At 36.9% G+C, this 24,361-nt stretch overlaps 1 protein-coding gene across 1 annotated transcript in view; it reads left to right on the top strand.

The window, feature by feature from the left end:
• LOC150097855 (inositol 1,4,5-triphosphate receptor associated 2-like) overlaps positions 1-24,361 on the top strand; it is a 189,834-nt gene that overhangs the window by 110,297 nt on the left and 55,176 nt on the right. The window contains exon 6 of the mRNA XM_090406610.1: positions 11,641-11,850. Within this exon, the coding sequence (XP_090262736.1) occupies positions 11,641-11,850 (210 nt within the window). The remainder of the gene's footprint in view (positions 1-11,640; positions 11,851-24,361) is intronic.

Below are 24,361 nucleotides of genomic sequence, written 5' to 3'. Positions count from 1 at the left end.
ACCCAGGAGCACAGAGGATGTGGACCAGGAGATGTTTAGACAGCTAAGTTTGGCAAGTGCAAGAAGAATGATTGTTATGTGAGATTTTAATTACAGTAGTATAAATTGGAGAGAGGAAGATGCATGTAGCAATAGGGGAATGGAATTTCTAGAATTCTGGAGGGACAAATGTCTTAGGCAACATGTAACAGAGGGAACAAGAGGTTCAAAAGTTTTGGATTTGGTTATAGCATCAGAAGAGTTGATAATAACTGAGATGACATCTCTCCCACCAGTTGGAGAGAGTGACCATATGGTTTTGACTTGGAAAATGAATAGACATGCAGGAGTATCAAAGAGACGGGAACTTATGTGGAATTATAATGCAGGTGATTATAATAGTCTTAGACGTCAACTTCGGGAAGTTTCATGGAGGGAGGAATTGGAAGGCCGGGATATCATTAGTGCATGAGAAATTGTGAAAGAATATTTGTTAGCAGCAATGGTAAGTTGTATACCACGAGTGAAGAAGGGGACACAATTTGGATTAAAATGGATGACAAACAACATTAAACAGGAATTGCATGTGAAAAAGAGGCTATGGAAGAGATATAAGGAGACAGGTGAAGAGAGGATGCATGAAGAATATAAGAAACAGGCCAGAAGAGTGACTAGTATGGTAAGGAAAGCGAAACTGGAATATCAGAGGAGATTGGCCATAAGATCCAAAGAAAATCCTAAGGAATTTTTTAGCTATGTGGCCAGTAGGAGGCAAAAAATGACTGTGGAAGAATGATATTGTGGGATAAAAATGGGAATAGAGTGACTGATGCAGAGGACATAGTGGAATTGTTCAATGAACACTTTATTGGAGTATTTCATCCTAGAGGAGTCAGTTTTAATGCTAGAGTGATAGGGCAGGTTCAGAGGTACAGGAGGAGAGTGTGTTTCAGATACTGTGTACTCTGGATGTCAGTAAAGCTTTGGGACTGGATGGTATTTCACCACGAGTTTTGAGAGAATGTGCTAGGGAACTAACAGTTCCTTTAACCTGGCTTTTCAGTGAAAGTCTGGCTTCGGCAAAGGTGCCCAGGGAATGGAAGGGAGGTATGATAGTGCCATTGCAAAAGGGTGGTAACAGACTGGCCTATAATTAGACGCTGTCATCAGTAGTTGTTAAGATCTTGGAGAAAGTAGTGAGGGACCGTATACAGCATTGGGCAGATGAGGGTAATGTTATCTGTGATAGTCAACATGGATTTGTGAAAGGGCGCTCTTGTTTTAGCAATATGCTAGGCTTTTATAATAAAGTTACAAGAACATTAGATGAGGGAAAGGCATATACTGCAATTTTCTTAGACTTAGCAAAGGCATTTGACAGGGTGCCACATGATAAGCTGATATTTAGGTTGCAGCACATAGGTCTGGATGTCAGATTGGTCAACTGGATTCAGGATTGGCTGTCTGATGGGTATCAGAGAGTTGTGTATAGTGGAGCAGTTTCAAGGAGGCAGAGGGTTACAAGTGGGGTCCCACAGGGCTCAGTACTAGTACCTATATTGTTTAACCTTTATATCAATGACGTTGCCAGTGGATTTCAAGGGCATATTCAGTTGTTTGCGGATGATGCGAAGCTGGTAAGGATTATTAGTAATAGTGCAGATGTGGTAGCCCTGCAAGAGAATTTGAATAAGCTTGATAGATGGGCAAATGAATGGGGGTGTCAGTTTAATGCAGCAAAGTGTAGGGTCTTGAGGTTTGGGAAACATCGATGGGATGCTGCATACTCTATAGGAGGAGTTACTGGGGGAAGTAGGGGAGACGAGATCTGGTGTTGATTTTTGATGGAGACCTGAAGTTTAGGGGACATATTGCAGAGGTGGAAAGGGTGGCGCTGAGGATTGCTGCAATTGTGAGGGGGACACTGACCTGCGGAGATAAGAGGGTTATCGTTCCTTTGTATAAGTTTCTGATCGGACCACGCTTGGGTTTGGTCCCCAGGATTTGAGGGGGATAGATTAGCTGTGAAAAGGATGCAAAGACGGATGACAAAGATGGTTTCAGGACTGTACAAGGATAGTTATGAGGATCGCCCGGGGGAGTGTGGACTGCAGAGTTTGGTGGATGGAAGAGGGAAAGGTGATGTGATTGAGACTTTTAAACTGTTGAGAGGTGGTTGTGGGGTTGACACTGGGGAGTTCTTTTGCTTGGTCAAACAGCAGGAGGGAGTGATGACAAGAGGCCATCCCTGGAAGTTACGAAAGGAAACTGTGAGCAAGAGGGTGAGGAGTGGTTTCTTTGCATTGGAGGGTGGTTGAACCGCGGAATGCATTGCCTGATGGAGTGGTGGGGGCGGTCAATGAGTTTGGGGAGTGGTATGATAGACTTTGTGTTGGGGGGACCTCCCCTCGATGAGTCTTGACAGACTTTATGTTCTTAGGAAGGACCTCCCATGGTGAGTCTTTTGACTCCATGGAGGCCTGAATAATAATAATAATAAATCCATGCACAGGTTATTCCTGAACTCTCTGTAGAGAATTTTATTATAGTTCAGAGTGTAGAATCTGAAAAGTTTCCTACTCATTTCACTTTTTGTTTCATTCACATCATTTTTAGGGGTAAAATTATAAATAGCAGTAACTCGGCTCTGGATAATAGAATGAATAAAGTTTGGTATTTGTTTTGGTTTTAGTCAGATCATTTTAATTGCCAAAATTTGGTAAAACTTTTTGAACTGGTTGTAATTATTTAGTGGATAGAATTTAATGAACTTTGGTATTTATGCTCTTGTATGTTATTTGCTATCCATTATAAGTAATTAGTAGCGATGTTTCAAACACTCCTTTGTCACCAAAATGAATGCATTTCAGTCTGTGGCCAGCAACAAATTATCTACTGCAACAAAGAGCAGTGATAATCCATTGCCACCAACAATAGCCACCCACCTTGGCTCAGCAGGGATTGGTCAGTGGTCTCATGAAGCTCCAAGACACAGAAAAGATACCAGTCACAGCCCTGCCCAAAGCAATGGATATTAATTTTTATGGCAATATTGTAGCAAACAGCTCAGTGCAAATTTCTCCTCCTTGAGTGACTATTGCATGTACAAATAATGCACTTGCACCAGCATGGAACCACATTTCCCCAGACAATGGAGTAGTCATTTTTGTAATCAAAAATACTCTGCTAGAGCATTATTTAGATAAAGTGGTGCAACATATCTTATTCTCCCAAAATGATTCACATTTCAAGAGTTACTGGAACTAGGCAAATGTACTTCAACAACACATCTTAGTCCAAGACTAATCTATACACATTAGTATATTCCATTTGCCTCTGCTCATTATGGTAACAGTTTCATATGCTCCATTAGAAATAAGCCATCAAATGCTCTGTGGGTTAGTATTCAAATGTGGCACACTGACAGGCAAAATTCCACCATTACATGTCTCTACCACCACACCTGAGTTTCCCACATGAAAAGCTTTAGAAGACAAACAAGCTTTGATACACTTCTTTAAAAACACAAATGGCTTCATACCAAAATAATAAATGCAGAAATAAACAGAGCAGCTTAGTCCTTTCACATTACTATTGCTGCTAATATTTCTACTGCCACAAACTTGGCTATATAAGTAAATTGTTATTATTAATTTGTGACACCTCCAAGGACTCATCGTGGGAGGGCACTGAACTCTACTCTGTTACACACATCTTACCTACTACTTAACTACTTAATTTTTCACCTACACATAATGACACTAACATTGCCATGCCCATATATTCTCAAGAATGAGAAACCACAATAATGGCAAATTGGGGGGGGGGGGCATGAGATATTTTTTATTAAACAACAAACCTCTGAAGTGCAAAACATACTACCAAATACTGAGGATTCGGAATCAATTACCACTGATGAAATTTTGCCTGTGGTGGAAGAATACAACTTCTAAAAGCAACCCAGGAGAAATAGAAGTTCCAAACAGGAACAAGAAACAGAATGCACAAGGAATGCAGAAAAACAGTTATACAAACAGCCAAAACTGAACCATTGCAGCTGTATGAGAAAATGTCTCCTGCAGGTATGGGATCCTTCCCAGTAGCCTTCAGAGGGCAGAGAGGGGGGGGGGGTAATATCAAGCTTCCCAAGTTCTAAGTTGATGAAGAGGAAATAGAAAATGTAGGTCTTCCTCACTCAGAAGAATCACTAACAGCTGCATAACTTTAGATCTTCCTTAAAAAGAGTTTGAAACTCATCACATGACATCACTGGTCTTATCACTCAGCTAGAAGAACTGAGAAACCTTATAGCAGGAAAAAGGAAGAAAAACCATTAACCTAAAAATAAAAAAGAATACATTACTTGATCAAGAGACTTGAATTACAGCAGCAGCATAATCATCCATGACACAAATTGAGTATATATACCAAAATAACCCAGCATACTATGGATGTCCTAATAACCTTTTTAACATTAAATACTAGAGGTTTTGCTACACCACTTGTCCAAAACCAACTTGTCTTACATATCCTGGAACAATGCCCAGAAATAGTTATGCTAGAGGAAACTAACATACATACATACAAAAGCTCCATCCAGAGCCTTCAAATCAACTTGCTATGTTACTTAGTGCTGCTAAAAGTCTGAATGTTGAGATCTGTACAGAGGGTTCACATTGGGATACTTCCAATACTGATATTCAGGAGAAGAGTGAACATGACTCGAGTAACCAGGCCTTGTTGCTTGCTTGAGGTGCAACCAAAAAAACACAGCACAGAATTTCCACCATTAATTAAGAGGAAAAGAGGAAGACCCCCAGAGTAGATATCGTTGTAGTTCTAACACTAAAGGCATGAAGACCAGTGTGTCATCAAAAATAAATGAATTATACACACCAGAAGATACCAACAGGCCAATAAAGTCATTCACAAGTGAAGCATGGAACCTCATATATACCAGGTAGTAGCATAGGTGAAAGTTGGTCTTTAGGCGAGGGTAACAAGTTTTGGATCTGTTTGATGGGTTTGTAGGTGGCAGCAAGATTATATTTCTTCATAATTTTCGAGAGCCATTCAGAGATGCCTTTGATATAAGGTATGGGAATCCTATGGGGTTGTTCTTGTCTAGGTTGAATTGCAGAGAAATTGCTGATGATTTTTTGAGCTGTTTTGAGATTATAATCATTTGCAGTGGCTGTGTTTTTGATTATTTCCAATTCTTGTTTTAGAGAATCCTCGGAGGAGCATAATCTGTGTGCTCTGGTTACCAATGATTTAATGATGCCAAATTTTTGAGAGGGATGATGAGTTGAAGTATTGTGAATGTAGCGGCCTGAAAATGTCAGTTTGCGATTGACAGAGGTGGAAATGGAATGTCTTCTTTTCTTTGGATGTGTAAATCCAGAAAGGGATGCCTTGTTGGGGATTCTCTTTCTAATGTAAATGTGATGCGAGGATGAAGAAGGTTGATTTTTTCTAAAAACTGCAGTAGCTCTTGTTCAGAATGACTCCAGACTGCAAAGAGATCATCGACATATCGAAGCCAGAGTTTTGGTTTTTTTCTTCTAGATGTTCTATAAACAGATCTGCCAAGTTGTGTGACAAGGGAGACCCCATTGCTGTTGTCCCTCCTCTTGCTTGTAGATTTTTCCTTTCCATGTGAAGTAACCAGAAGTGATAACAAATTTGAACAGTTCAACAATGTCTGATGGAAATTTTTGATTTAATAGGTCTCCAGTTTCTTTATGGGGGATATTGGTGAAGAGAGAGACGATGTTGAAGCTAATTAGCATGTCTGTTGTCAGCAGTTTGATGTCTTTTATTTTGGTGTGAAAATCTGTGGAGTTTTTTATTGAAGAGGTTGACTGGCCTATGTGGGGACAGAGAAGGTTTGATAAAAATTTTGATAACTTATAAGTTGGGCTGCTAATTGAATCAATGACAGGTCTGAATGGGACGTTGTTTTTCTAAAAACTTGGGTGAACCGTATATTCTTGGAGGTCTAAAAAAAACTCAAAACATGGTATGTTTTGAGTTTTTTTTAAGTTTCTTCATCTAACGACGTTGCTTTATCGAGTAGCTTGTTCGGTTTCTTTAGCTGTCTTTTTTTTTGTAGGATCATAGTCCAGTTTTGCATAAGTATTTCAGTCTCAGAGTAGTAGATTCATTCTCCGGTCATTTGAAGTATTAAGAACCACTGTAGTATTTCCTTTGTCGGCTCTGGTGATGATGATGTTTTTATTAATATTAGCCTACAGAAAAAATACCTGAACCTGTTAAATCGATCTAAGAAAAATATCAATAAATTACCAACCGAAAAATGGGTGGTTAACTTGTTCAACCACTCACTAACAGAAGATGAATTAATTGTTCTAGCAAGAGGCCATAAATTTGCCATTCCCCCTAAATGTCTCCCATATCTAGATTTCATACACAACATTGAAAGAAACATCAAGCACCTCCCCAGTATTGAAGCCAACAAACTTCGTTTTGAAATAGCAAAAATAATTTTTGATACCAAACCTTCAAACCAACAAAGGAAATACTACAGTAAATAGAGATATTTCTACTGCAGTAGAAATACAGTAGAAATATCTCTATTTACTGTTTGGTTAGTGGTTGAGGTATGGTGGCCAGACCAAAGCTTTTTTTTTGTTTGTTTTATGCTCAATATCTCCAGCATGGTCTTTCTTTCTTTCTTACTTCAAATCCCAGACTTGTCTGCCCTCTATAGGCCAGACCACATGGGCATGGTATTCTATATACCCCCAGGTGTTTGTAAAAGGGAACAGTTTCAGTTGGCTTGAAAGTCACTGTGAAAGGAGAAGCAATCCTAATGAAAAGATTGCCAACGTATGGAATGGCAATCGAATATCTGTACTGAATGTTCTGGTTATGGAGATAGGGGATGGTTTGAAAATAAAATCTTTTGAACTGTTTTTTTAGAATAACCATTAAAAATAAATAAATTGGAGAGGACCTGATGTTCCATCTTAAGTTGGTATTCATTTTGTAAAATTATACATAATATGTTTTTGACAGTGTAGGTAGATGATACATAGCTTTTGGGTAGGATGGTGAAGGAATGAAGCATGAAAATAATGTCCTGTGTGAGTAGGCTTACAATACACCTCCAGTGGGGGGGGGGATACCATTATCTGATTTTTTAATGATGAGGACATGCAAAAATGGGAGTGTGGTGAACTTTTCTAGTTCTAATGTAAAATTAATTGTAGGTTTAAAAGAATTAAGAGAATGAAGAAATACTTGTAGACTTGGGAGATCATTGTTACCAAATAATGATGACATCATTGACATATCTCTACCAGATGCCTGATTTTCAGAGTAGTTTGAAGTAGGAAATCCTTTTCAAAACAGCCAGGAGTATAGAGAATACCTTTCTCATGCAGTATGGACTCCACAGGGCTGACAAAGCCTTGGATTTGAAGTGAGAAAGAAAGAACATGTTGCGGATGTTAAGCATAAAAAAAAAAAAAAAAAGTACTAAGAGAAATCTCCAGGGAATCAGGGACTCATCAAGAGATACCACATACTGCAAGCACCAGCGATCATACTTGTTCTTGAATTCATTCACACTGCTTGCACAAAATGTCAATCCATTCCAATCATGCACTACTCTGTGAGAGAAAAATCTAGATCTTCCCCTCCCTTCTTAGCAGCATTCATTCTCAGCTTCCAAGGATGCCTTCTTATTCCTTTCCTCACTCTTCATAAAATGAACAGTTTCACAACTGAAATCCTGTACGACCCTTTCAGAAGTCTCAATCATATCACTCCTTTTTCTCCTATTTCCTAGTATCTGTAGTGTCCAGGACATAGATGATACATAGATATGTAATTCTTACTCTACATTTCAAAGACTAGAAACTACTTCGGTCAATTTGCCTGTGAATCCTTTCCAATATCTCTTCATCCTTTTGAAAACCAGGTGGCCACAGCAGTTTATATGTGGCCTAATCAAGGCCTTATCCAATGGAACCAGCGTCTCTTTACTTCTACAAGTCAGTGTCATCCACATCGTTTGCAGAATTCATTGTGTTTCCCTCAAAATTTTTGCAGTTTGTCCTCTAAATTTTAGATTCTTATGCACCATCACCCCCAAGATCTCTTATTTCCTCCACCTCCAACAATATATCTCCACCACAAGTAAATTCTACATTCCATCTTTGTTTTTCCAAATTTTAAAACTTGACATTTTCAACATTGGATTGGCATCCCCTCCTGTGCTCATTCAGTCAGTTTAAAGTCTTGTTGTAAGGCCACAACATCTGCTCTTCTCATCACAGTTTTTTAAACTTTGTGTCGTCTGCAAAAAACTGAATATTCCTATATTTTCCCCAATATAATTAACATACAGGTTGAACAGCAATAGCTCTAAAACATATCTCTGAGGCACATCACTAGTGACTTTTCTCTTCTGGGATATTACCTCCCCCCCCTTGCCATATACACAGCTTATTTGTTGATCAGACAGCCAATCTCCAATCTAATGGACTAGTCTAATATCCAACCCCATCTACTCTAGTTTGACTATCAACTTATCATGTGATAATCTATCAAAGCCTTTGCAAAATCTAAGTATACGACTACGTATCCATCTCCCTTATCCAACATCCACTCTCGTTACAGATCATTGAATCTTTTCAGACACTCTCAGTGGAATGTGTTTGGCCTCTCAATACAGGATTTGTTCTAGAGGGTGGCACACAGGCAAGTTCTCTGCAAAGCGAAGCAAATACAATGAATATAACTCAGATGATACTGCCTTCTCAATTTGTACATGAGTACAAACAATCAGCCACTTATTTAACTTTTGTCCACTGCAAAATGTATCTGATGGTGTATCCACATGGAGATACACCATCTTGAACTACAGAAGAAATCATGTTCTGATAGTGCTCTCCAACAATCATTCAAACTGACAATATTTATAATAAACAAAATACCACATTTGGAGAATGTGTAAATATAGAGCAATAAACCTGGAAGCGAAACTATAACCTTTTACAGACCACTGTCTAAATTCCTTCCATTAGAATAAATCATTCTGGAGGAGGAGAGGTTAAAAGTTCTCCAACCTTATTCATTTCTTGTACTCTCTAGTTTAAGTAATGTTAGCATCAAAATGTGTTGGGTGCTGTCTTTTATTTATCTTTCGTATTTTTTTTACATCTAATTAGCACCTGGAGAAGTTGTTTTTCCAATATGAGTTATGCAGTATTAGTAAAAGAGGGGAAAATCTTATGTACATCAAGGCAGAACAGCCTCAAGAGGAGCCCTACCCAGGTATAGGCACACTTCTTTCTGTCATCTCGTGATTAGCTCCAGATGGTCAAGGTCAGGGTTCATCTGCTCCAAAAAAATAATAAAAATAATCATAATAATTCTAATAATCAACCTATAACTTGGAAACTGAAGTCTTGACTTAGAAGCCAGTGATCTATTGAACAAACTGATGAGCCTCATTAAAGGTCAAAATTTTTAGTGACTTTTCCCATACCTGCCTGGTTGACCGAGTGGTTAGCGTATTCGCTCTCCAGCCAAAAGACTGTGGGTTCGAATCCCACCATGAGCATGGATGTTTGTGATTGTCTGTGAAAATACTAGTAGTTGTGGCGGGCAGTAGATGACATTAGTGATTAGAGTAGGTGCCCTCCCTCGATGAGTCTTTGGACTCCCTGGAGGTGTCACGTAATAATAATAATAATGTATGACAATATACTCAAACAAAAGGAAGTGAACCGTACACAATGGGATATTAAAGCAATTTGATATGCTTGATATAATTTGAAGATACTTTACCTGCAAACTTCTGTTTGCTTACACCTGGGTAAAGAATTAAAACAAGGATGTAATTTCTTATCAGATATAACTTAACTTACTTATTGTTAGATCTTGAATGATGGCTCTATCAAGAATAGAACTGCTCCATTCAAGATTTAACAAGAGAACAATATCAAGCAAAAGCACACTTGTACTCTTGGCAAAGCAGACATAATATGTAAAGATGCAGATATTAACTTTGCTTAAAAAAGCGATGAGTAGGCATTCATGGAAGGCGCAAGAAATTCGCATTCCCCGAAAAAAGCAATGCGCATACAACAAGGAAGTGACGTCACTAGATGACAGCAAATGGGAGAACGTCGTAGACAAGTTTGGAGTGCTGAAAGAGGGCGCTAGAATGGGGTTTAAAACGGATTCACATTGTTGAGAGAGACTACTTTTAGCTTCCTTTTACATTTTCTCCTGGTTCCTGTGGTGTTCCCCGGTCGCATGTGCCCTCCCCATTGGTCTCCTGTCGAAGTTCCTGAGCGTATCAGCATGCCTGATATCCCACAAGACGTGTGAAGACGGCAAAAGTGGCAACGTGGTTCCCGTTGCTGAGTGACGCAAGTCAAAGAAAGTATAGCACGAGATGGTGGCAGTGTTCTAATTTTAGACCATCAGTGTGGTTCTAACTGATAAGAAAGCAGCAAAGGATTCCTTTGAAGGTAAATCATGTTAGAAACGGCAACGTGAAAAGTTCGTAAGCCCAGAAGAAACTGATGGCGAATTTGGGATGAGCACATGACTCCCACATGGTGGCTATCAATCGTACAGAGGGACAATCTATAACAAAGAACAGACGGAAGGATCGAGAAATCATCTAACAAGGTGGTAATGTACAAATCTTCCTCTTTATGTGTTATCTATTGGTGACGAAGGTGTAAATAAAGTGGACAGAGTTTACAAAAGAAGAGAGAGAGATTTTAGATTTTTGAGACAATTTCCTGTGTTATGTTAATCGAATTGGACTGGTAGTCTACGTTCATAAGTTGTCTAGACCAAGTTTAATGTGTATGGGTCGTTAGTAGCAGTAATCTAGTTTAATACTGACATCCATGTTTGTGATATAGATGAACATAAGATTCTGGTAAGTGTGTTTGAATAGCCTGTCTGTTTGATTATTATTACCCTGCTTTACTTGTATTTTAGTATTAACCTTGATTTGCTTGATTATATGTGTTTTTTAAATTGTAAAGTTCTTAGATAAATAATAAATGTGTTTTCCCATGTATACCTGAGTTTGTCTGAGTAAGAGATTGAATTTTACCACTCACAAAAATAGCGAATCTATGTTTACAGGAAAAGGGGGATTTATGATTTGTCAAGGCCATGACTGTATACCGAGACCTCAATCTACCTAACTGCTTAATCTATATAAGGTATTACTTGAATTCTGGGAAAGTTTCTTCAGATAAGAATTTCTATCCTAGAGTTCTGGCTGGTGCAGCATTAACAAATAAATTTCGTCAGCGCTCGAAGAGAGAAACGGCCCCAGAAAGTCGGTTTAGAAGCCAAATCTCAGTAGGCACAAGGAGAACGATAGAGGTAAAAATATATAAGGAAACAACGACGTAACATTATGTATTGGGTAAATGCACATATCTTTATCTGTGTATTGTTCTCTTATGATGGAAGAGTGACTTAGGCAAAATATATAAAATAATGAATAATCATAATTATTATTATAATGCATATTGTCATCTCTAAAAATAACAGTATGATGAATAATTAAGACAACTGTGTGTATATATTTTCTGCTTGAATATATCTTATCTCTATGTATTATATGTATTTATATATAATTTAATTGTTTAGGAAAACAGGTTAAATAGTGTTCTTGAAGTAATGTTGCTTTATGCGGAAAACTTAAAGAAGAAGTTTGAGAAAGAACATACTGAATTAGAGGAAGCACACGAGTTATTAGCTGAGACTTCTGTACTTCAGAAAAGCAAAGACAGTATCATGAATGATGATTTAAAGATGTCCTTAAAACCAGTAAATGATATTTGTGGATCAACTAAATCTGTAAGTAGTCTCCAACATGTGCATATTATGTGGTATTTAAAACAGAGACATCAGTTAAAGATATAAAGCTTATGTTCATCTACAGGTATTTCAAATTAAAGCACCCCCTATTCAGAGCAATATAGAGAGAACCAGGAAACAAAATACCTTCAAACTTGGTGAGTACCCTAACCAGATCATGTTGAAGAGATTTTGACAATTTAAAAATAAAATTGTTCAAAAATGAACAATTGAGGAAATGTGATGATGTGAGCGAGAAAAGATAGTGAATTTTCCATACCATGTGACCATAAGATAGTATAAACGAAGAAATGAGACTGACTCTATAGTCATTTAATGTGTAATGGGTGTTTCTTTGCCTGAACCTGCCTTGCTTGTAAAGTTCTTTTGTAGGAATGGGGAAATTTCTGTGGTAGTAGCACTTTGCAAGTACAGACACCTAAAGACTTTGCGAAAAGGCCCAGTGACACAAAATGTGATGTGAAGCATGGTTTGTTGATTTGCAGAGACAGGCAGTTTTTGAGAGTCCAACCAGGGAAGAGAGTGTAAATCTGAAATTTTGCAAATGACTGAAGATATTGCAGCTGCACTTATTGAGCAGTCAAATGAGAATGCTGTAGGTTCATGTAGTGCAAATGTCATAGCAAGACAATTAGATTTGCCATACATAATGATATCGAGAACTTTGCATAAAGCATTGTAGCGCTACCCATATAATCTCTATCACAGCCAAAAGTTGCAAATGAGAGATGGTAGTGTCCAAGAAACTTTTACGTTGTATTTCTGGCACATGTGGAGGTGGACAAGGATTGACCTTGGAACATCTTATGGAGTAATAAAGTGCATTTTCATGTTTGTGGAACAATAAACACTGAAAACTGCCCCATCTTGGCTATGGAGAATCCTTGTGCATTTCAACATGTTCCTTTACATTTGATAAAGGGCTCTGTATGGACAAGATTTATAATCAAGTTCATTATTAGACCATTTTTCTTCAAAGAAATCGTTCAAACTGGTCCTGTGACCTCCTCAGCCATCGCTGTGCATTATCAGGACATGTTAAACAGTTTATTCATCACACAACTGCTGCAAAAATGTTGCCTGAACACAGCAGTTTTGATGCAAGATGGAACACCTTCCCACATAGGATGTGAAGTTCAACAATTATTGCATTAACATTTCACAGAGGATAGAGTAATTATTCACTCATTTTTTTATCCTATGAATGGCCAGTGTTTGCCAGATCTTAATCCCTGTGACTTTTGGCTTTGGGCTTAGCTCAAAAGCATGGTATATTGGGGAAAAGTTCTTCACCTGGTAAATTTAAAAAGATGAAATCACACATCATATGTGAAACCTTTTGACAGATCATCTGTAGACAATGCTGTATGGCAGTACCAGCTATTGGTTCTGTACAAAGTCTAACACATTGAACCTCACCTTCACTGATCACACAGATCTTTCTGGATAGCTCCTTGTATGTCATTACTGTGTGATGTGTTTTTTGTATCATATTATTTTATGAAATGAGCAAAATAAACATCATCAAATACTTTATTTGTCATTGACTCAGAATCATTTCACAAACACATACCATCAGGGTTCATGTTAATGCAATTTTTTCAAATTCACAGTGTCATTTGCCCCCATTGATCATTTATGAACTAACTTTTTGATTGTCAGTCTCTTCCCTGTGATCTCGTCAGGGTAACCCACCAAGTTTGAAGGTATTTCGTCTACTGGTTCTCTCTACAGATTACTCTGAATAGGGATATTGAATTTGAAGCACCTTGTATGTAAAGATGCACTAAGAACTAAATATATTTGGCAAGTAGGATTTGAGTAGTCACACCTACCACTAAAAACTACATTTTACACAATAAACTTTCAGATGTTGGTCTAGTTAAATTATTCATCTAGTGGTGTGCTGACAGTGTACTATTAATGTTTAATAACAAGTGATTATAATAAATGTTCTGTTTTGCAGTTTGCAGAATTGTTTATTTATATTCTTTTCTTTTAAGCTTACACGGTGATCCAAATGCATTTTTGAAAATTATGGAGACAACTACTGTGTTTGAATAAAAACTTTAGTTTCTTCTTATTATTATTGTGCTATCGTCTATCGAAGGTCAGCGACCATCTTGGCGAACAAACTGCGGTCTTGTGCTAATCTGAGCAGTTGTGCACTGCTCTTTCCTGTCCACATCTTGATGTTGTCAAACCATGATATTCTTTTTCTTCCTCTAGTTCCTTTGCCATCAATTCTTCCTACCAAAATAGTTTGTAGAAGTTAGTATTTGCTGTTTCTCATGATGTGGCCAAGATATGATGTTTTTCGTTTCTTGATTATTTGTACAAGATGTTTAGCTTTGCCAATGGATTTTAAGACCTCTTCATTGGTAATTTTTTCTGTCCATGATATCTTTAGCATTCTTCTGTATAGCCACATCTCAAAGGCTTCAATTTTCTTGATGGTTGTCGCCTTCAATGTCCATGTTTCAACTCCATAGAGCAGAATAGACCACACGTAACATTTCAGCATTTGGCATCTGACTTCCATGTTTAGGTCTTTATTGCAGAATAGTGTTCTGATTTTCATGAAGGACTGCCGTGCAACTTCAATCCTTGTCTTTATATCTATTTCTGGATCCCACCGTTCATTAAGCCAACAACCAAGATATTTATATCTTGACACTTGATCAATATTTTTCCCATTGAGTGTCAGTTTCATTGATGAGGCTGGATGTTTGCTGATGATCATGTATTTTGTCTTGTTGATGTTTATATTTATTCCCATTCTTTGGCTTTCTATGTATACTCTGTCAATGAGTTTTTGGAGATCCATAATGTTATCTGCAATTAGCACGGTGTCATCTGCATATCGTAGGTTGTTAACAATCTTTCCATTTATTGTGATTCCCTCTGGGCATTCTTCCAATGCTTTTTTAAAGATTACCTCTGCGTATATGTTGAACAGGAGTGGTGAGAGCACACATCCTTGTCTCACTCCTCTTTTGATGTTAATATCACTGGTGGTAATGTTGTCTAATTGAATGGTAGCTGACTGATTCCAATACAGATTTGTTATTAGTCTTATGTCTTGTTCGTCTAGCTTTATTTGTTGAAGGACTTGTATTAAGTTAGTGTGTCTGACTTTGTCAAATGCTTTTTCAAAATCTATGAAACACATAAAGACAGATTTCTGTTTTTCTATGCATTTTTGTATCAATATTTGGGTATAGAAAAGGGCCTCTCTAGTACCAAAACCATTCCGAAAGCCGAATTGTGTTTCACTTAGAGTTTCTTCACTTTTTCTATAAATGCGATTCTGAATTACTTTCAAAAATATTTTTAATGTTTGGCTCATTAGACTAATAAGTCGGAAGTCACCACAGGAATTCGCTTTGGGTTAGTGATAAATGTAGATTTGAGCCAATCTGATGGAAATTCATCACTTTCATATATTTCATTAAATAGTTTTTCAAGAAGTTTGATGTTATCTGGTTTTATTAATTTTAAAAATTCTGTTTGCACACCATCTGGTCCGCTGGCTTTTCCTGTTTTACTTGTTTGTATAGCATTCTCTATTTCGCATTTCATGATTGCTGGTCCTTGAATGTTATCTTTTAAATTTATAGGCTTCTGTCTAGTATCATTGAAAAGTTCTGTTACATATTTTATCCAAATCTGTGCTTTATTCTCTTTTTCTAGAACTGTTTTTCCATTTTCGTCTCTTAGAAACACTATTTGCTTTTTCCTCAGTTTTCCGGAAATTTCGTTGATTTTCTTATATAGATTGAAATTATCATGTTTCTTCTGAAGCAGTTCAATTTCAGTACATAAATTTTTCATCCAATTTTCCTTGGCTTCTTTTATTTTTTTCTTGATGATGTTATGTGTTTCTGTATACCTGGCTAGGTCTTTGTTTTTGTACATTCTTCTTGTATCAATAAGAGAAAGAATCTCATCTGTCATCCATTCCTGTTGTTTTATATTATTCACATAACCTACTTCTTCAATACTTGTTGTTACGATGGCATTCTTTAAGCTATTCCAAAGAGATTCCACACTTTTATTTTCTTCTATGTTAATCTGTTGTAATCGCAGGTTAAGCTGTGTCTTGGCACTTTTATTTATGTTTGGGTCTTTCAGTTTTTCTACATCAATTTTCTTTTTCTTCTTTTGTGATTTTTTAGCTGATTTTAATCTAAGACGTACTTCTGCAACTATGGGATTGTGGTCTGATGAGATATCTGCTCCAGGATAAGTCTTTGCACTCTTTATACTACTGTGGAATCTTTTATTTATCAGTATATAATTAATTTGATTTCGGACAATGTTTTGTTGGTTATCTTGAGGCAATTTCCAAGTGTACAGTCTTCTGGGTGGAAGTTTAAACCAGGTATTTGCTATTGTTAGATCTTCTTCCTGACAGAACTGGACTAGGTGATCTCCTCTGTCATTTCTAGTGCCTAAGCCATGTTCACCAACAATTTTTTCCATCCCCTCTTCCTACTTTTGCATTGAAGTCACCCATCACTATGTTTATATCATGTTTCTTTGTTAGGTTTTTAATCTCTTTTAGGTGTTCATAAAACTCTTCAACATCTTCTTCACTTTTGTCAGCTGTGGGTGCATAAGCTTGGATGATATTTATGTTAACGGGGTTTCCCTTAAGTTGTAACAGCATTATCCTTTCAGAAAATGGAATCCAATTTAGTACTGATTTATTGATTGCTTCATCTACTATTACAGCTACATTTTTCTTTTCTTTTAAGCTTACACGGTGATCCGAATGCATTTTTGAAAATTATGGAGACAACTACTGTGTTTGAATAAAAACTTTAGTTTCTTCTTATTATTATTGTGCTATCTTCTATCGAAGGTCAGCAACCATCTTGGCGAACAAACTGCGGTCTTGTGCTAATTTGAGGTCACCCATCACTATGTTTATATCATGTTTCTTTGTTAGATTTTTAATCTCTTTTAGGTGTTCATAAAACTCTTCAACATCTTCTTCACTTTTGTCAGCTGTGGGTGCATAAGCATAAGCTGTGGGTGCATTAAACTAAAGTTATATTAAACTTTAGTTTAATATAACTAAAATCTACATTCAATGTTTCAACCTTTATGTCAAAGTCATCTTCTGGAGCATATAACTATACACAGAAAACAAGCTGCACTACAATCAAGCTGGTTTGTTAAAGACACTGACCAACCGCTACAACAATTGTTGGCCTGACCTCTGGTGGAAGAAGAAGGGAAAAAATTAATTTAAAAAAATAATAAATAAAAATAAAAAAATAAATAATTATACATCAACGCTAGAGTCCTATTATAGGTGTTATCTATTGGTTGTAGAAATACATTGGGCACAACAAGTATCTATCTATATACATATATTAACATCATGTACATTCCAGCCAGTTGATATGGAATGGTTTCTAATACTAGCTGTAGATTGGCTAGAGTCGTGATGTATGCTGGATCTTATATATTAGGTAGGCTGAATGTGTGCCATCCAGATCCTTGGAATTTTCATGCCATCTTTGTTGTTGATATTTGGGTGGTTTATCAGGATTTTGCAGGCTTCCTTAAATTTCCTTTCGTACCAGAACAAGAACTAAAAAGCATCAGCCGACACATTCATAAATAATGGCTATAACAAAAAGACTATTAATAAAATACTCCATAAAACAACAACAAAAACAAATCTAGATTACAGTAAAACCACAGCCATCCCATACATTAAAGGGTTATTGGAAAAAATCAACAGAACCTACAACATTATAACCTCAATGCCACCTTTAAACTACCCACTAAACTTAAAACCATATTCAACTCCTCTAAGGATCCTCTCCTCCCATTAGCACATCCTGGAGTCTAACGCATCAGCTGCACCAGTAACTTACCGTACATTGGTGAAACAGGACAGACAATCCCTATACGCAAGAAAGAACACATTAAATATAACCATTATGGTGAAGCAGGCCTCTTAGACCACGCCTTACACCAAATCAACTGGAAAAGCACCTGCTCTTTACTCCGCACAAAAACCTGGTACGAAAGGAAATTTAAGGAAGCCTGCAAAATCCTGATAAACCACCCAAATATCAACAACAAAGATGGCATGTAAATTACAGGAATCTGGATGGCACACATTCAGCCTACCTAATATATAAGATCCAGCATAAGTCAGGACTCTAGCCAATCTACAGTTAGTATTAGAAACCATTCCATACCAATCTTTTCTTTTAGGCTTACACGGTGATTCGAATGCATTTTTGAAAATTATGGAGACCACTACCATGTTTGAATAAAAACTTTAGTTTAATATAACTAAAATCTACATTCGGCGTTTCGACATTTATGTCAAGGTCATCTTCTGGAGCATACAACTATACACAGGAAACAAGCTATACTACAATCAAACTGGTTTGTTAAAGACACTGACCAACCGCTACAACAATTGTTGGCCTGACCTCTGGTGGAAAAAATAAAATAAAATAAAATTAAAAATTAAAAAATTATACATCAACGCTAGAGTCCTATTATTAGTGTTGTCTACTATATACATATATTAACATCATTCCAGCCAGTTGGTATGGGATGGTTTCTATTACTAGCTAAGGATTGGCTAGAGTACTGACTTATGTTGGATCTTTCATATTAGGTCAGCTGAAAGTGTGCCATCCAGATCCTTGGAATTTTCATGCCATCTTTGTTGTTGATGTTTGGGTGGTTTATCAGGATTTCGCAGGATTCCTTAAATTTCCTTTCATACCAGGTTTTTGTGCGGTGTAAGGAGCAGGTTCTTTTCCAGTTGATTAGGTGTAAGTTGTTGAGTGCGTGGTCTGAGAGGCCTGTTTCACCATAATGATTATATTTAATGTGTCTAATGTGTTCTTTCTTGCATATAGGGATTGTTCCATTCTGTTTCACCAATGTACGGTAAGTTACAGGTGCAGCAGATGCAATAGATTCCAGGATGTGCTAATGGGAGGAGAGGATCCTTAAAGGAGTTGAATATAGTTTTAAGTTTAGTGGGTGGTTTAAAGGTGGCATTGAGGTTATAATGTTGTAGGATTCTGTTGATTTTTTCCGATAACCCTTTAATGTATGGGATGGCTATGGTTTTATTGTAATCTAGATTCGTTTTTGTTGTAGTTTTATAGTAATTTTAATAAAATACTCTATAAAACTACAACAAAAACGTACATTGGTGAAACAGGACGGACAATCCCTATACGCAAGAAAGAACACATTAGACACATTAAATATAACCATTATGGTGAAGCAGGCCTCTCAGGCCAAGCACTCAACACCTTACACCAAATAAACTGGAAAAGCACCTGCTCCTTACACCGCACAAAAACCTGGTACGAAAGGAAATTTAAGGAATCCTGCGAAATCCTGATAAACCACCCAAATATCAACAACAAAGATGGCATGAAAATTCCAAGGATCTGGATGGCACACATTCAGCCGACCTAATATGAAAGATCCAACATAAGTCAGGACTCTAGCCAATCCTTAGCTAGTAATAGAAACCATCCCATACCAACTGGCTGGAATGATGTTAATATATGTATATAGTAGACAACACTAATAATAGGACTCTGGCATTGATGTATAATTTTTTAATTTTTTATTTTATTTTATTTTATTTTTTCCACCAGAGGTCAGGCCAACAATTGTTGTAGCGGTTGGTCAGTGTCTTTAACAAACCAGTTTGATTGTAGTATAGTTTGTTTCCTGTGTATAGTTGTATGCTCCAGAAGATGACCTTGACATAAAGGTCAAAACTCCGAATGTAGATTTTAGTTATATTAAACTAAAGTTTTTATTCAAACACGGTAGTTGTCTCCATAATTTTCAAAAATGCATTCCATACCAACTGGCTGGAATGTACATGATGTTAATATATGTATATAGATAGATACTTGTTGTATCTATCTATATACATATATTTGTGCCCACTGTATTTCTACAACCAATAGATAACACCAATAATGGGACTCTAGCGTTGATGTATAATTTTTTATCTTTTTATTTATTTATTTATTTATTTATTTATTTATAATTATTTTTTTTTCTTCCACCAGAGGTCAGGCCAACAATTGTTGTAGCAGTTGGTCAGTGTCTTTAACAAACCAGTTTAATTGTAGTGTAGCTTGTTTTCTGTGTATAGTTGTATGCTCCAGACGATGACCTTGACATAAAGGTCAAAACGTCGAATGTAGATTTTAGTTTAATATAACTAAAATTTTCAAAAATGTGTTTATTTATATTTTTGCCTAATTTGGATACCCTTTTTTAGATTCTGAACATTTCAAATGGTTTCAAGCCACATGAAATTCATCTCTTGCCTAATGACAGTCACAACTATCCATGCCCACTGTGGAATTGAAATCTATGGCCTGTTGGTTGGAGAATAGGTATGCTAACAACATTGCCAACCAGGATGTGACTTAGGCTGTCATTAAAATTTCAAGTTACATACGAGGATGGTCTGAAAGGTTCTCAGCCTAACAATGAAAAAAATAAATTTATAGTTTCAAAATTATTTTTATTTTTCAACATAATCTCTCTTAAGACTAATACATTTATTCCAGCAATGCTCCAGTGCCATTATCCCATCCCTGTAGTGGTTCTCAGTAAGATCTGCAAAATACCCTTCTACAGCTGCAATCACCTCTTGATTCGAAGAAAAATGCTAACCATCAAGGAAGAGTTTTAGTTTTGGGAAGAGTTAGAAGTCAAAGGGAGCCAAATCTGAGAAATAGGGTTGATGTTCCAACTATTCATAGTCCAGATCCCTTAATTTTCCCATTGCCAACATACCTTTGTGGGCAGGTGCATTGTCCTCATGAAAGATGATTTTTTTTCTTCTGCCAACTGAGCCTTTTCTCACGAATTTTTTCATCTGGTCTGGTTAAAAAGGCAGAATAATATTCCCACAGTTATTGTTTTACCCTTTTCAAGATAATTAATAAACAAAATACCTTTAACATCCCAAAACAACGATGCCATGACCTTTCCTGCTGGTGGAACCAACTTTGTCTTCTTTGGCACTGAACAACCGGCTTCTACCTACTGTTTTGACTGCTGTTTGGATTCTGGTGCATAATGGTGAATCCAAGTCTCATCCATAGTAATAAATCGATGCACAAAATCAGTTTTATTCTTGTTAAAACACTCCAAGCACTGTTCAGCGATTTTCATGCGAGTGCGTTTTTGATCTGTTGTGAGAAAGCATGGCACCCATCTTGCACAAAGCTTTTTCATTTGCAGTTCTTCATGCAAAATATATCCTACACGTTCTTTTGAAATGCCTATAGTCTCAGAATTTCACTCACTTTGACTTGCCAGTCATCCAAAACCATATTGTGCCAGTCATCCAATACTAAATGTGTAACAACAACATTCTGGTGTTGCTACTTTTTGGACGTCCTTCATGTGGATCATCTTCAAGGCTGGTACTACCACGTTTAAACTCAGCAGCCCATTTCTTAATTGTCAAAAATAAAGGATGTGACTTAGGCTGTCATTAAAATTCCAGTTAATGATAATTCTCATAAACTTTTATGAACTTCGAATGAATTTCTTTTGCCATTAAACCTTCTTTTACGAAGAATTTTATAACTGCACGATATTCAATTTTATCCATTTCAAGGGATACAGACAACACTTTTGCTTCAGACAGCTGTATAAAACAAACTACTTCATAGAATGACTTGCAATTTCACATGAATGCTTATGACAGATGTACCAACTTAGAAAAAAAAAATTTTGCCAATAGTGTTGCAATCTACGGTTGACGCTGAGAACTTTTCAGGCCACCCTCGTATTGTATGTAGTTGATTCCCACAACAGCAAACTCATAGAAAAAACATAGGTACAATTTACTATAATTGATATTTTGTATAGTGAATTTCTTTTAAACCACATGCTGCTTTAAGCAATTATTTCTTTAGCAAGTGTATAAATTCTGTTTTCTTCCTTCCAGTTTATATCTCCATAATTGAAATCCCCATAATAATCACTCAACCTGTACATATTTGTACTAATTTGGCGATGCATGTTCCAGATGATCTGTGGAACTCCCTGGTCTATAGCAACAACCAACCATATATTTTGTCTTACTGGCCTTAATCTCACACCAGATTGCTTCGAATGAACAGCCACCCTCCTGCCCGTCTCCTATTCTTTTTTGGTTGCACTTCATCTGCTATCATCAGCAATACCCCTTCCCCTATCCTATTTTATTTATCTTCCCTGAAAATACTAAACCCTTTACATTCAATCCCTGTAACTACATCATTTGCTGTTAGCCAAGTTCTCACTAATGCCTATAACTTTTGGCAGGGTTGCACTAATGATGCAACTAATGCCAGAAGATTTTTCCTAATCTTCTGGCATTAGTATATAGAAACTGCAGCATCCCTTTAGTCCACCACCCACCTTTACTTTCTGAATTGACTACCCTATTCACTATTTTTGCTTGAGAGACTAGATTCCTCACTTGGTCATTCTCACACTCACTTGCTTTATGAGTGTCTTCACACAAACTCACTTGCTTCCACCCTAATTGCTTAAGTTTCCCTGAATTTGCACTTCAGTATGTTTGGTGTATAAAGCTCTCTCCAGACACCTAACACCAAAACCATTCAGATGCAGTCCATTAGCATTGTACAAATCCTTCTTTCCATCAAACAGAGATCACAGATCCACAAATTCTACATCATTCCTTTTGCACAATCTATGTATGAGTCTTCATTGGCTATCAATGTCCTCCTCCTCAGTTCATCTCTAACATAGCGTGGTAGGAGACCTATTATCTTTACCTGCTTGCTCTTCAGTTTTGCTTCATTTAACAACTCCTTTACATCCGCCCTCATAGAATACTACTTGCCTCTCAAATCATTTGTACCAACCAAGAACAACAAAGGAAATGATTATTTCCTTTGACTTACCTTTTTGCATCCGGATGGCATGGCTAATATCATAATTTTTGCACCCAAGAAACACAGTTTTGTCAGGTACTTCCCTGATCACTGAGTCTCCATACATACTTTTCTCCTTAACTTTTTCTTGATTGTTGGGTTAGTGTTCATTATTCTTTCAGATCACCTGCTTTCTTTTTTCAGCCCTGCTTAACTTGCCGCTTCTGCAATTTTTCAATTTTGTGCCTTTGCCCTATGAATAATAACATTTAAGCATGCTATTTCTTTATTAATATCCATTTAATGGATATTAATAAAATTAATAACAATTAATAACATAATTTTTCATCTTACCATCAGTATTTGTTGCGTTCTCATCACCTAACAGACACGCACTTTTGAAACACTTAATACATTACATACTCTCTCTCTCTCTCTCTCTCCAATTTCCATTTCCTTCCTCATATTCTTTAATTTTCTCAATAAATACATTTCACACATGCTGCACTAAATAAAATCCCCCATATTCAAATCGCTGGAGAAAGTGGTCTTTGCCTGGAGGGGGGTTGAACCATGGAATGCATTGCCTGATGGAGTGGTGAGAGCGAGAACAGTCTGAGTTTAAGGAGTGGTATGATAGACTTTGTTTTTCTTAGGAAAGACCTCCCACGATGAGTCTTTTGACTCCATGGAGGCCTGAATAATAATAATAATTGCCATCATTGTTCGTTGCATTGGTGCCATGCTGAAAATATCACAATAAAAATGTTATAAAGATACTAAATACTCTGAAAACATGAAAATCTACACTACCACACTAATAATAATATATATTTGTATTACTTATATTAGCTCTCTATAGAGTTATATGAGTGATTTCCACTGAGTTACAGTGGAAATCACTCATTTCTCACTCACATACACACACATACTGATCATCAAATCAAGCCCATTAGACTCATTCACCATTACTGCACGCCATTACACTGGTATTAGGTGCATTCCACTCTCCAACTTCTCTCTTTGAAAAGAACCTTCCATTCACGCCCTTGCTTATACTTCTTATACAGTTTCCAGGAATAGTCTCTAATGCTGAATGTTGTGAAGGCAAGGTATGATAGTTATTGTGGTATGTGACAGTTCGACCTTCCACAATGAGTCTCTCAACTCCATGGAGGCTTGAAAGAAATACAAATACTATATATTCCTATCCCATTCATGTGCTATCCCATTCATGGTAGTCAACCTCTTATCCAAGGGGTTGACTACCATGATGCAACTCATGGTTAACAACATGTAGCAAGGACTCTACCTCTTCCACATATTGTTGTAAGTATTCGGTATTCATAGCTGTAAATTGGTGTGTGTTCATGGGACTGATTTGTCTGTTCTGTGGGACGAAAAACTCAGGTTTCCAGGTTGAAAAATGATATGGTAGAATATGGAGGAATTGAATCTAGGAGAGGCTAGGTGACTGGTGATATACACAGCAGGGCTCTATACTTGGGCTAATGCTGTTTAATTTTTACATTATTAATGATATAGGAAGTGATTTAAGGTGA

Source organism: Typopeltis vanoorti, chromosome 16 (assembly GCF_054136105.1).
Source record: "Typopeltis vanoorti isolate ZY-2024b chromosome 16, IOZ_Tvanoo_1.0, whole genome shotgun sequence".
Taxonomy (NCBI): domain Eukaryota; kingdom Metazoa; phylum Arthropoda; class Arachnida; order Uropygi; family Thelyphonidae; genus Typopeltis; species Typopeltis vanoorti.
This window is presented reverse-complemented; position numbering and strand designations above follow the sequence as displayed.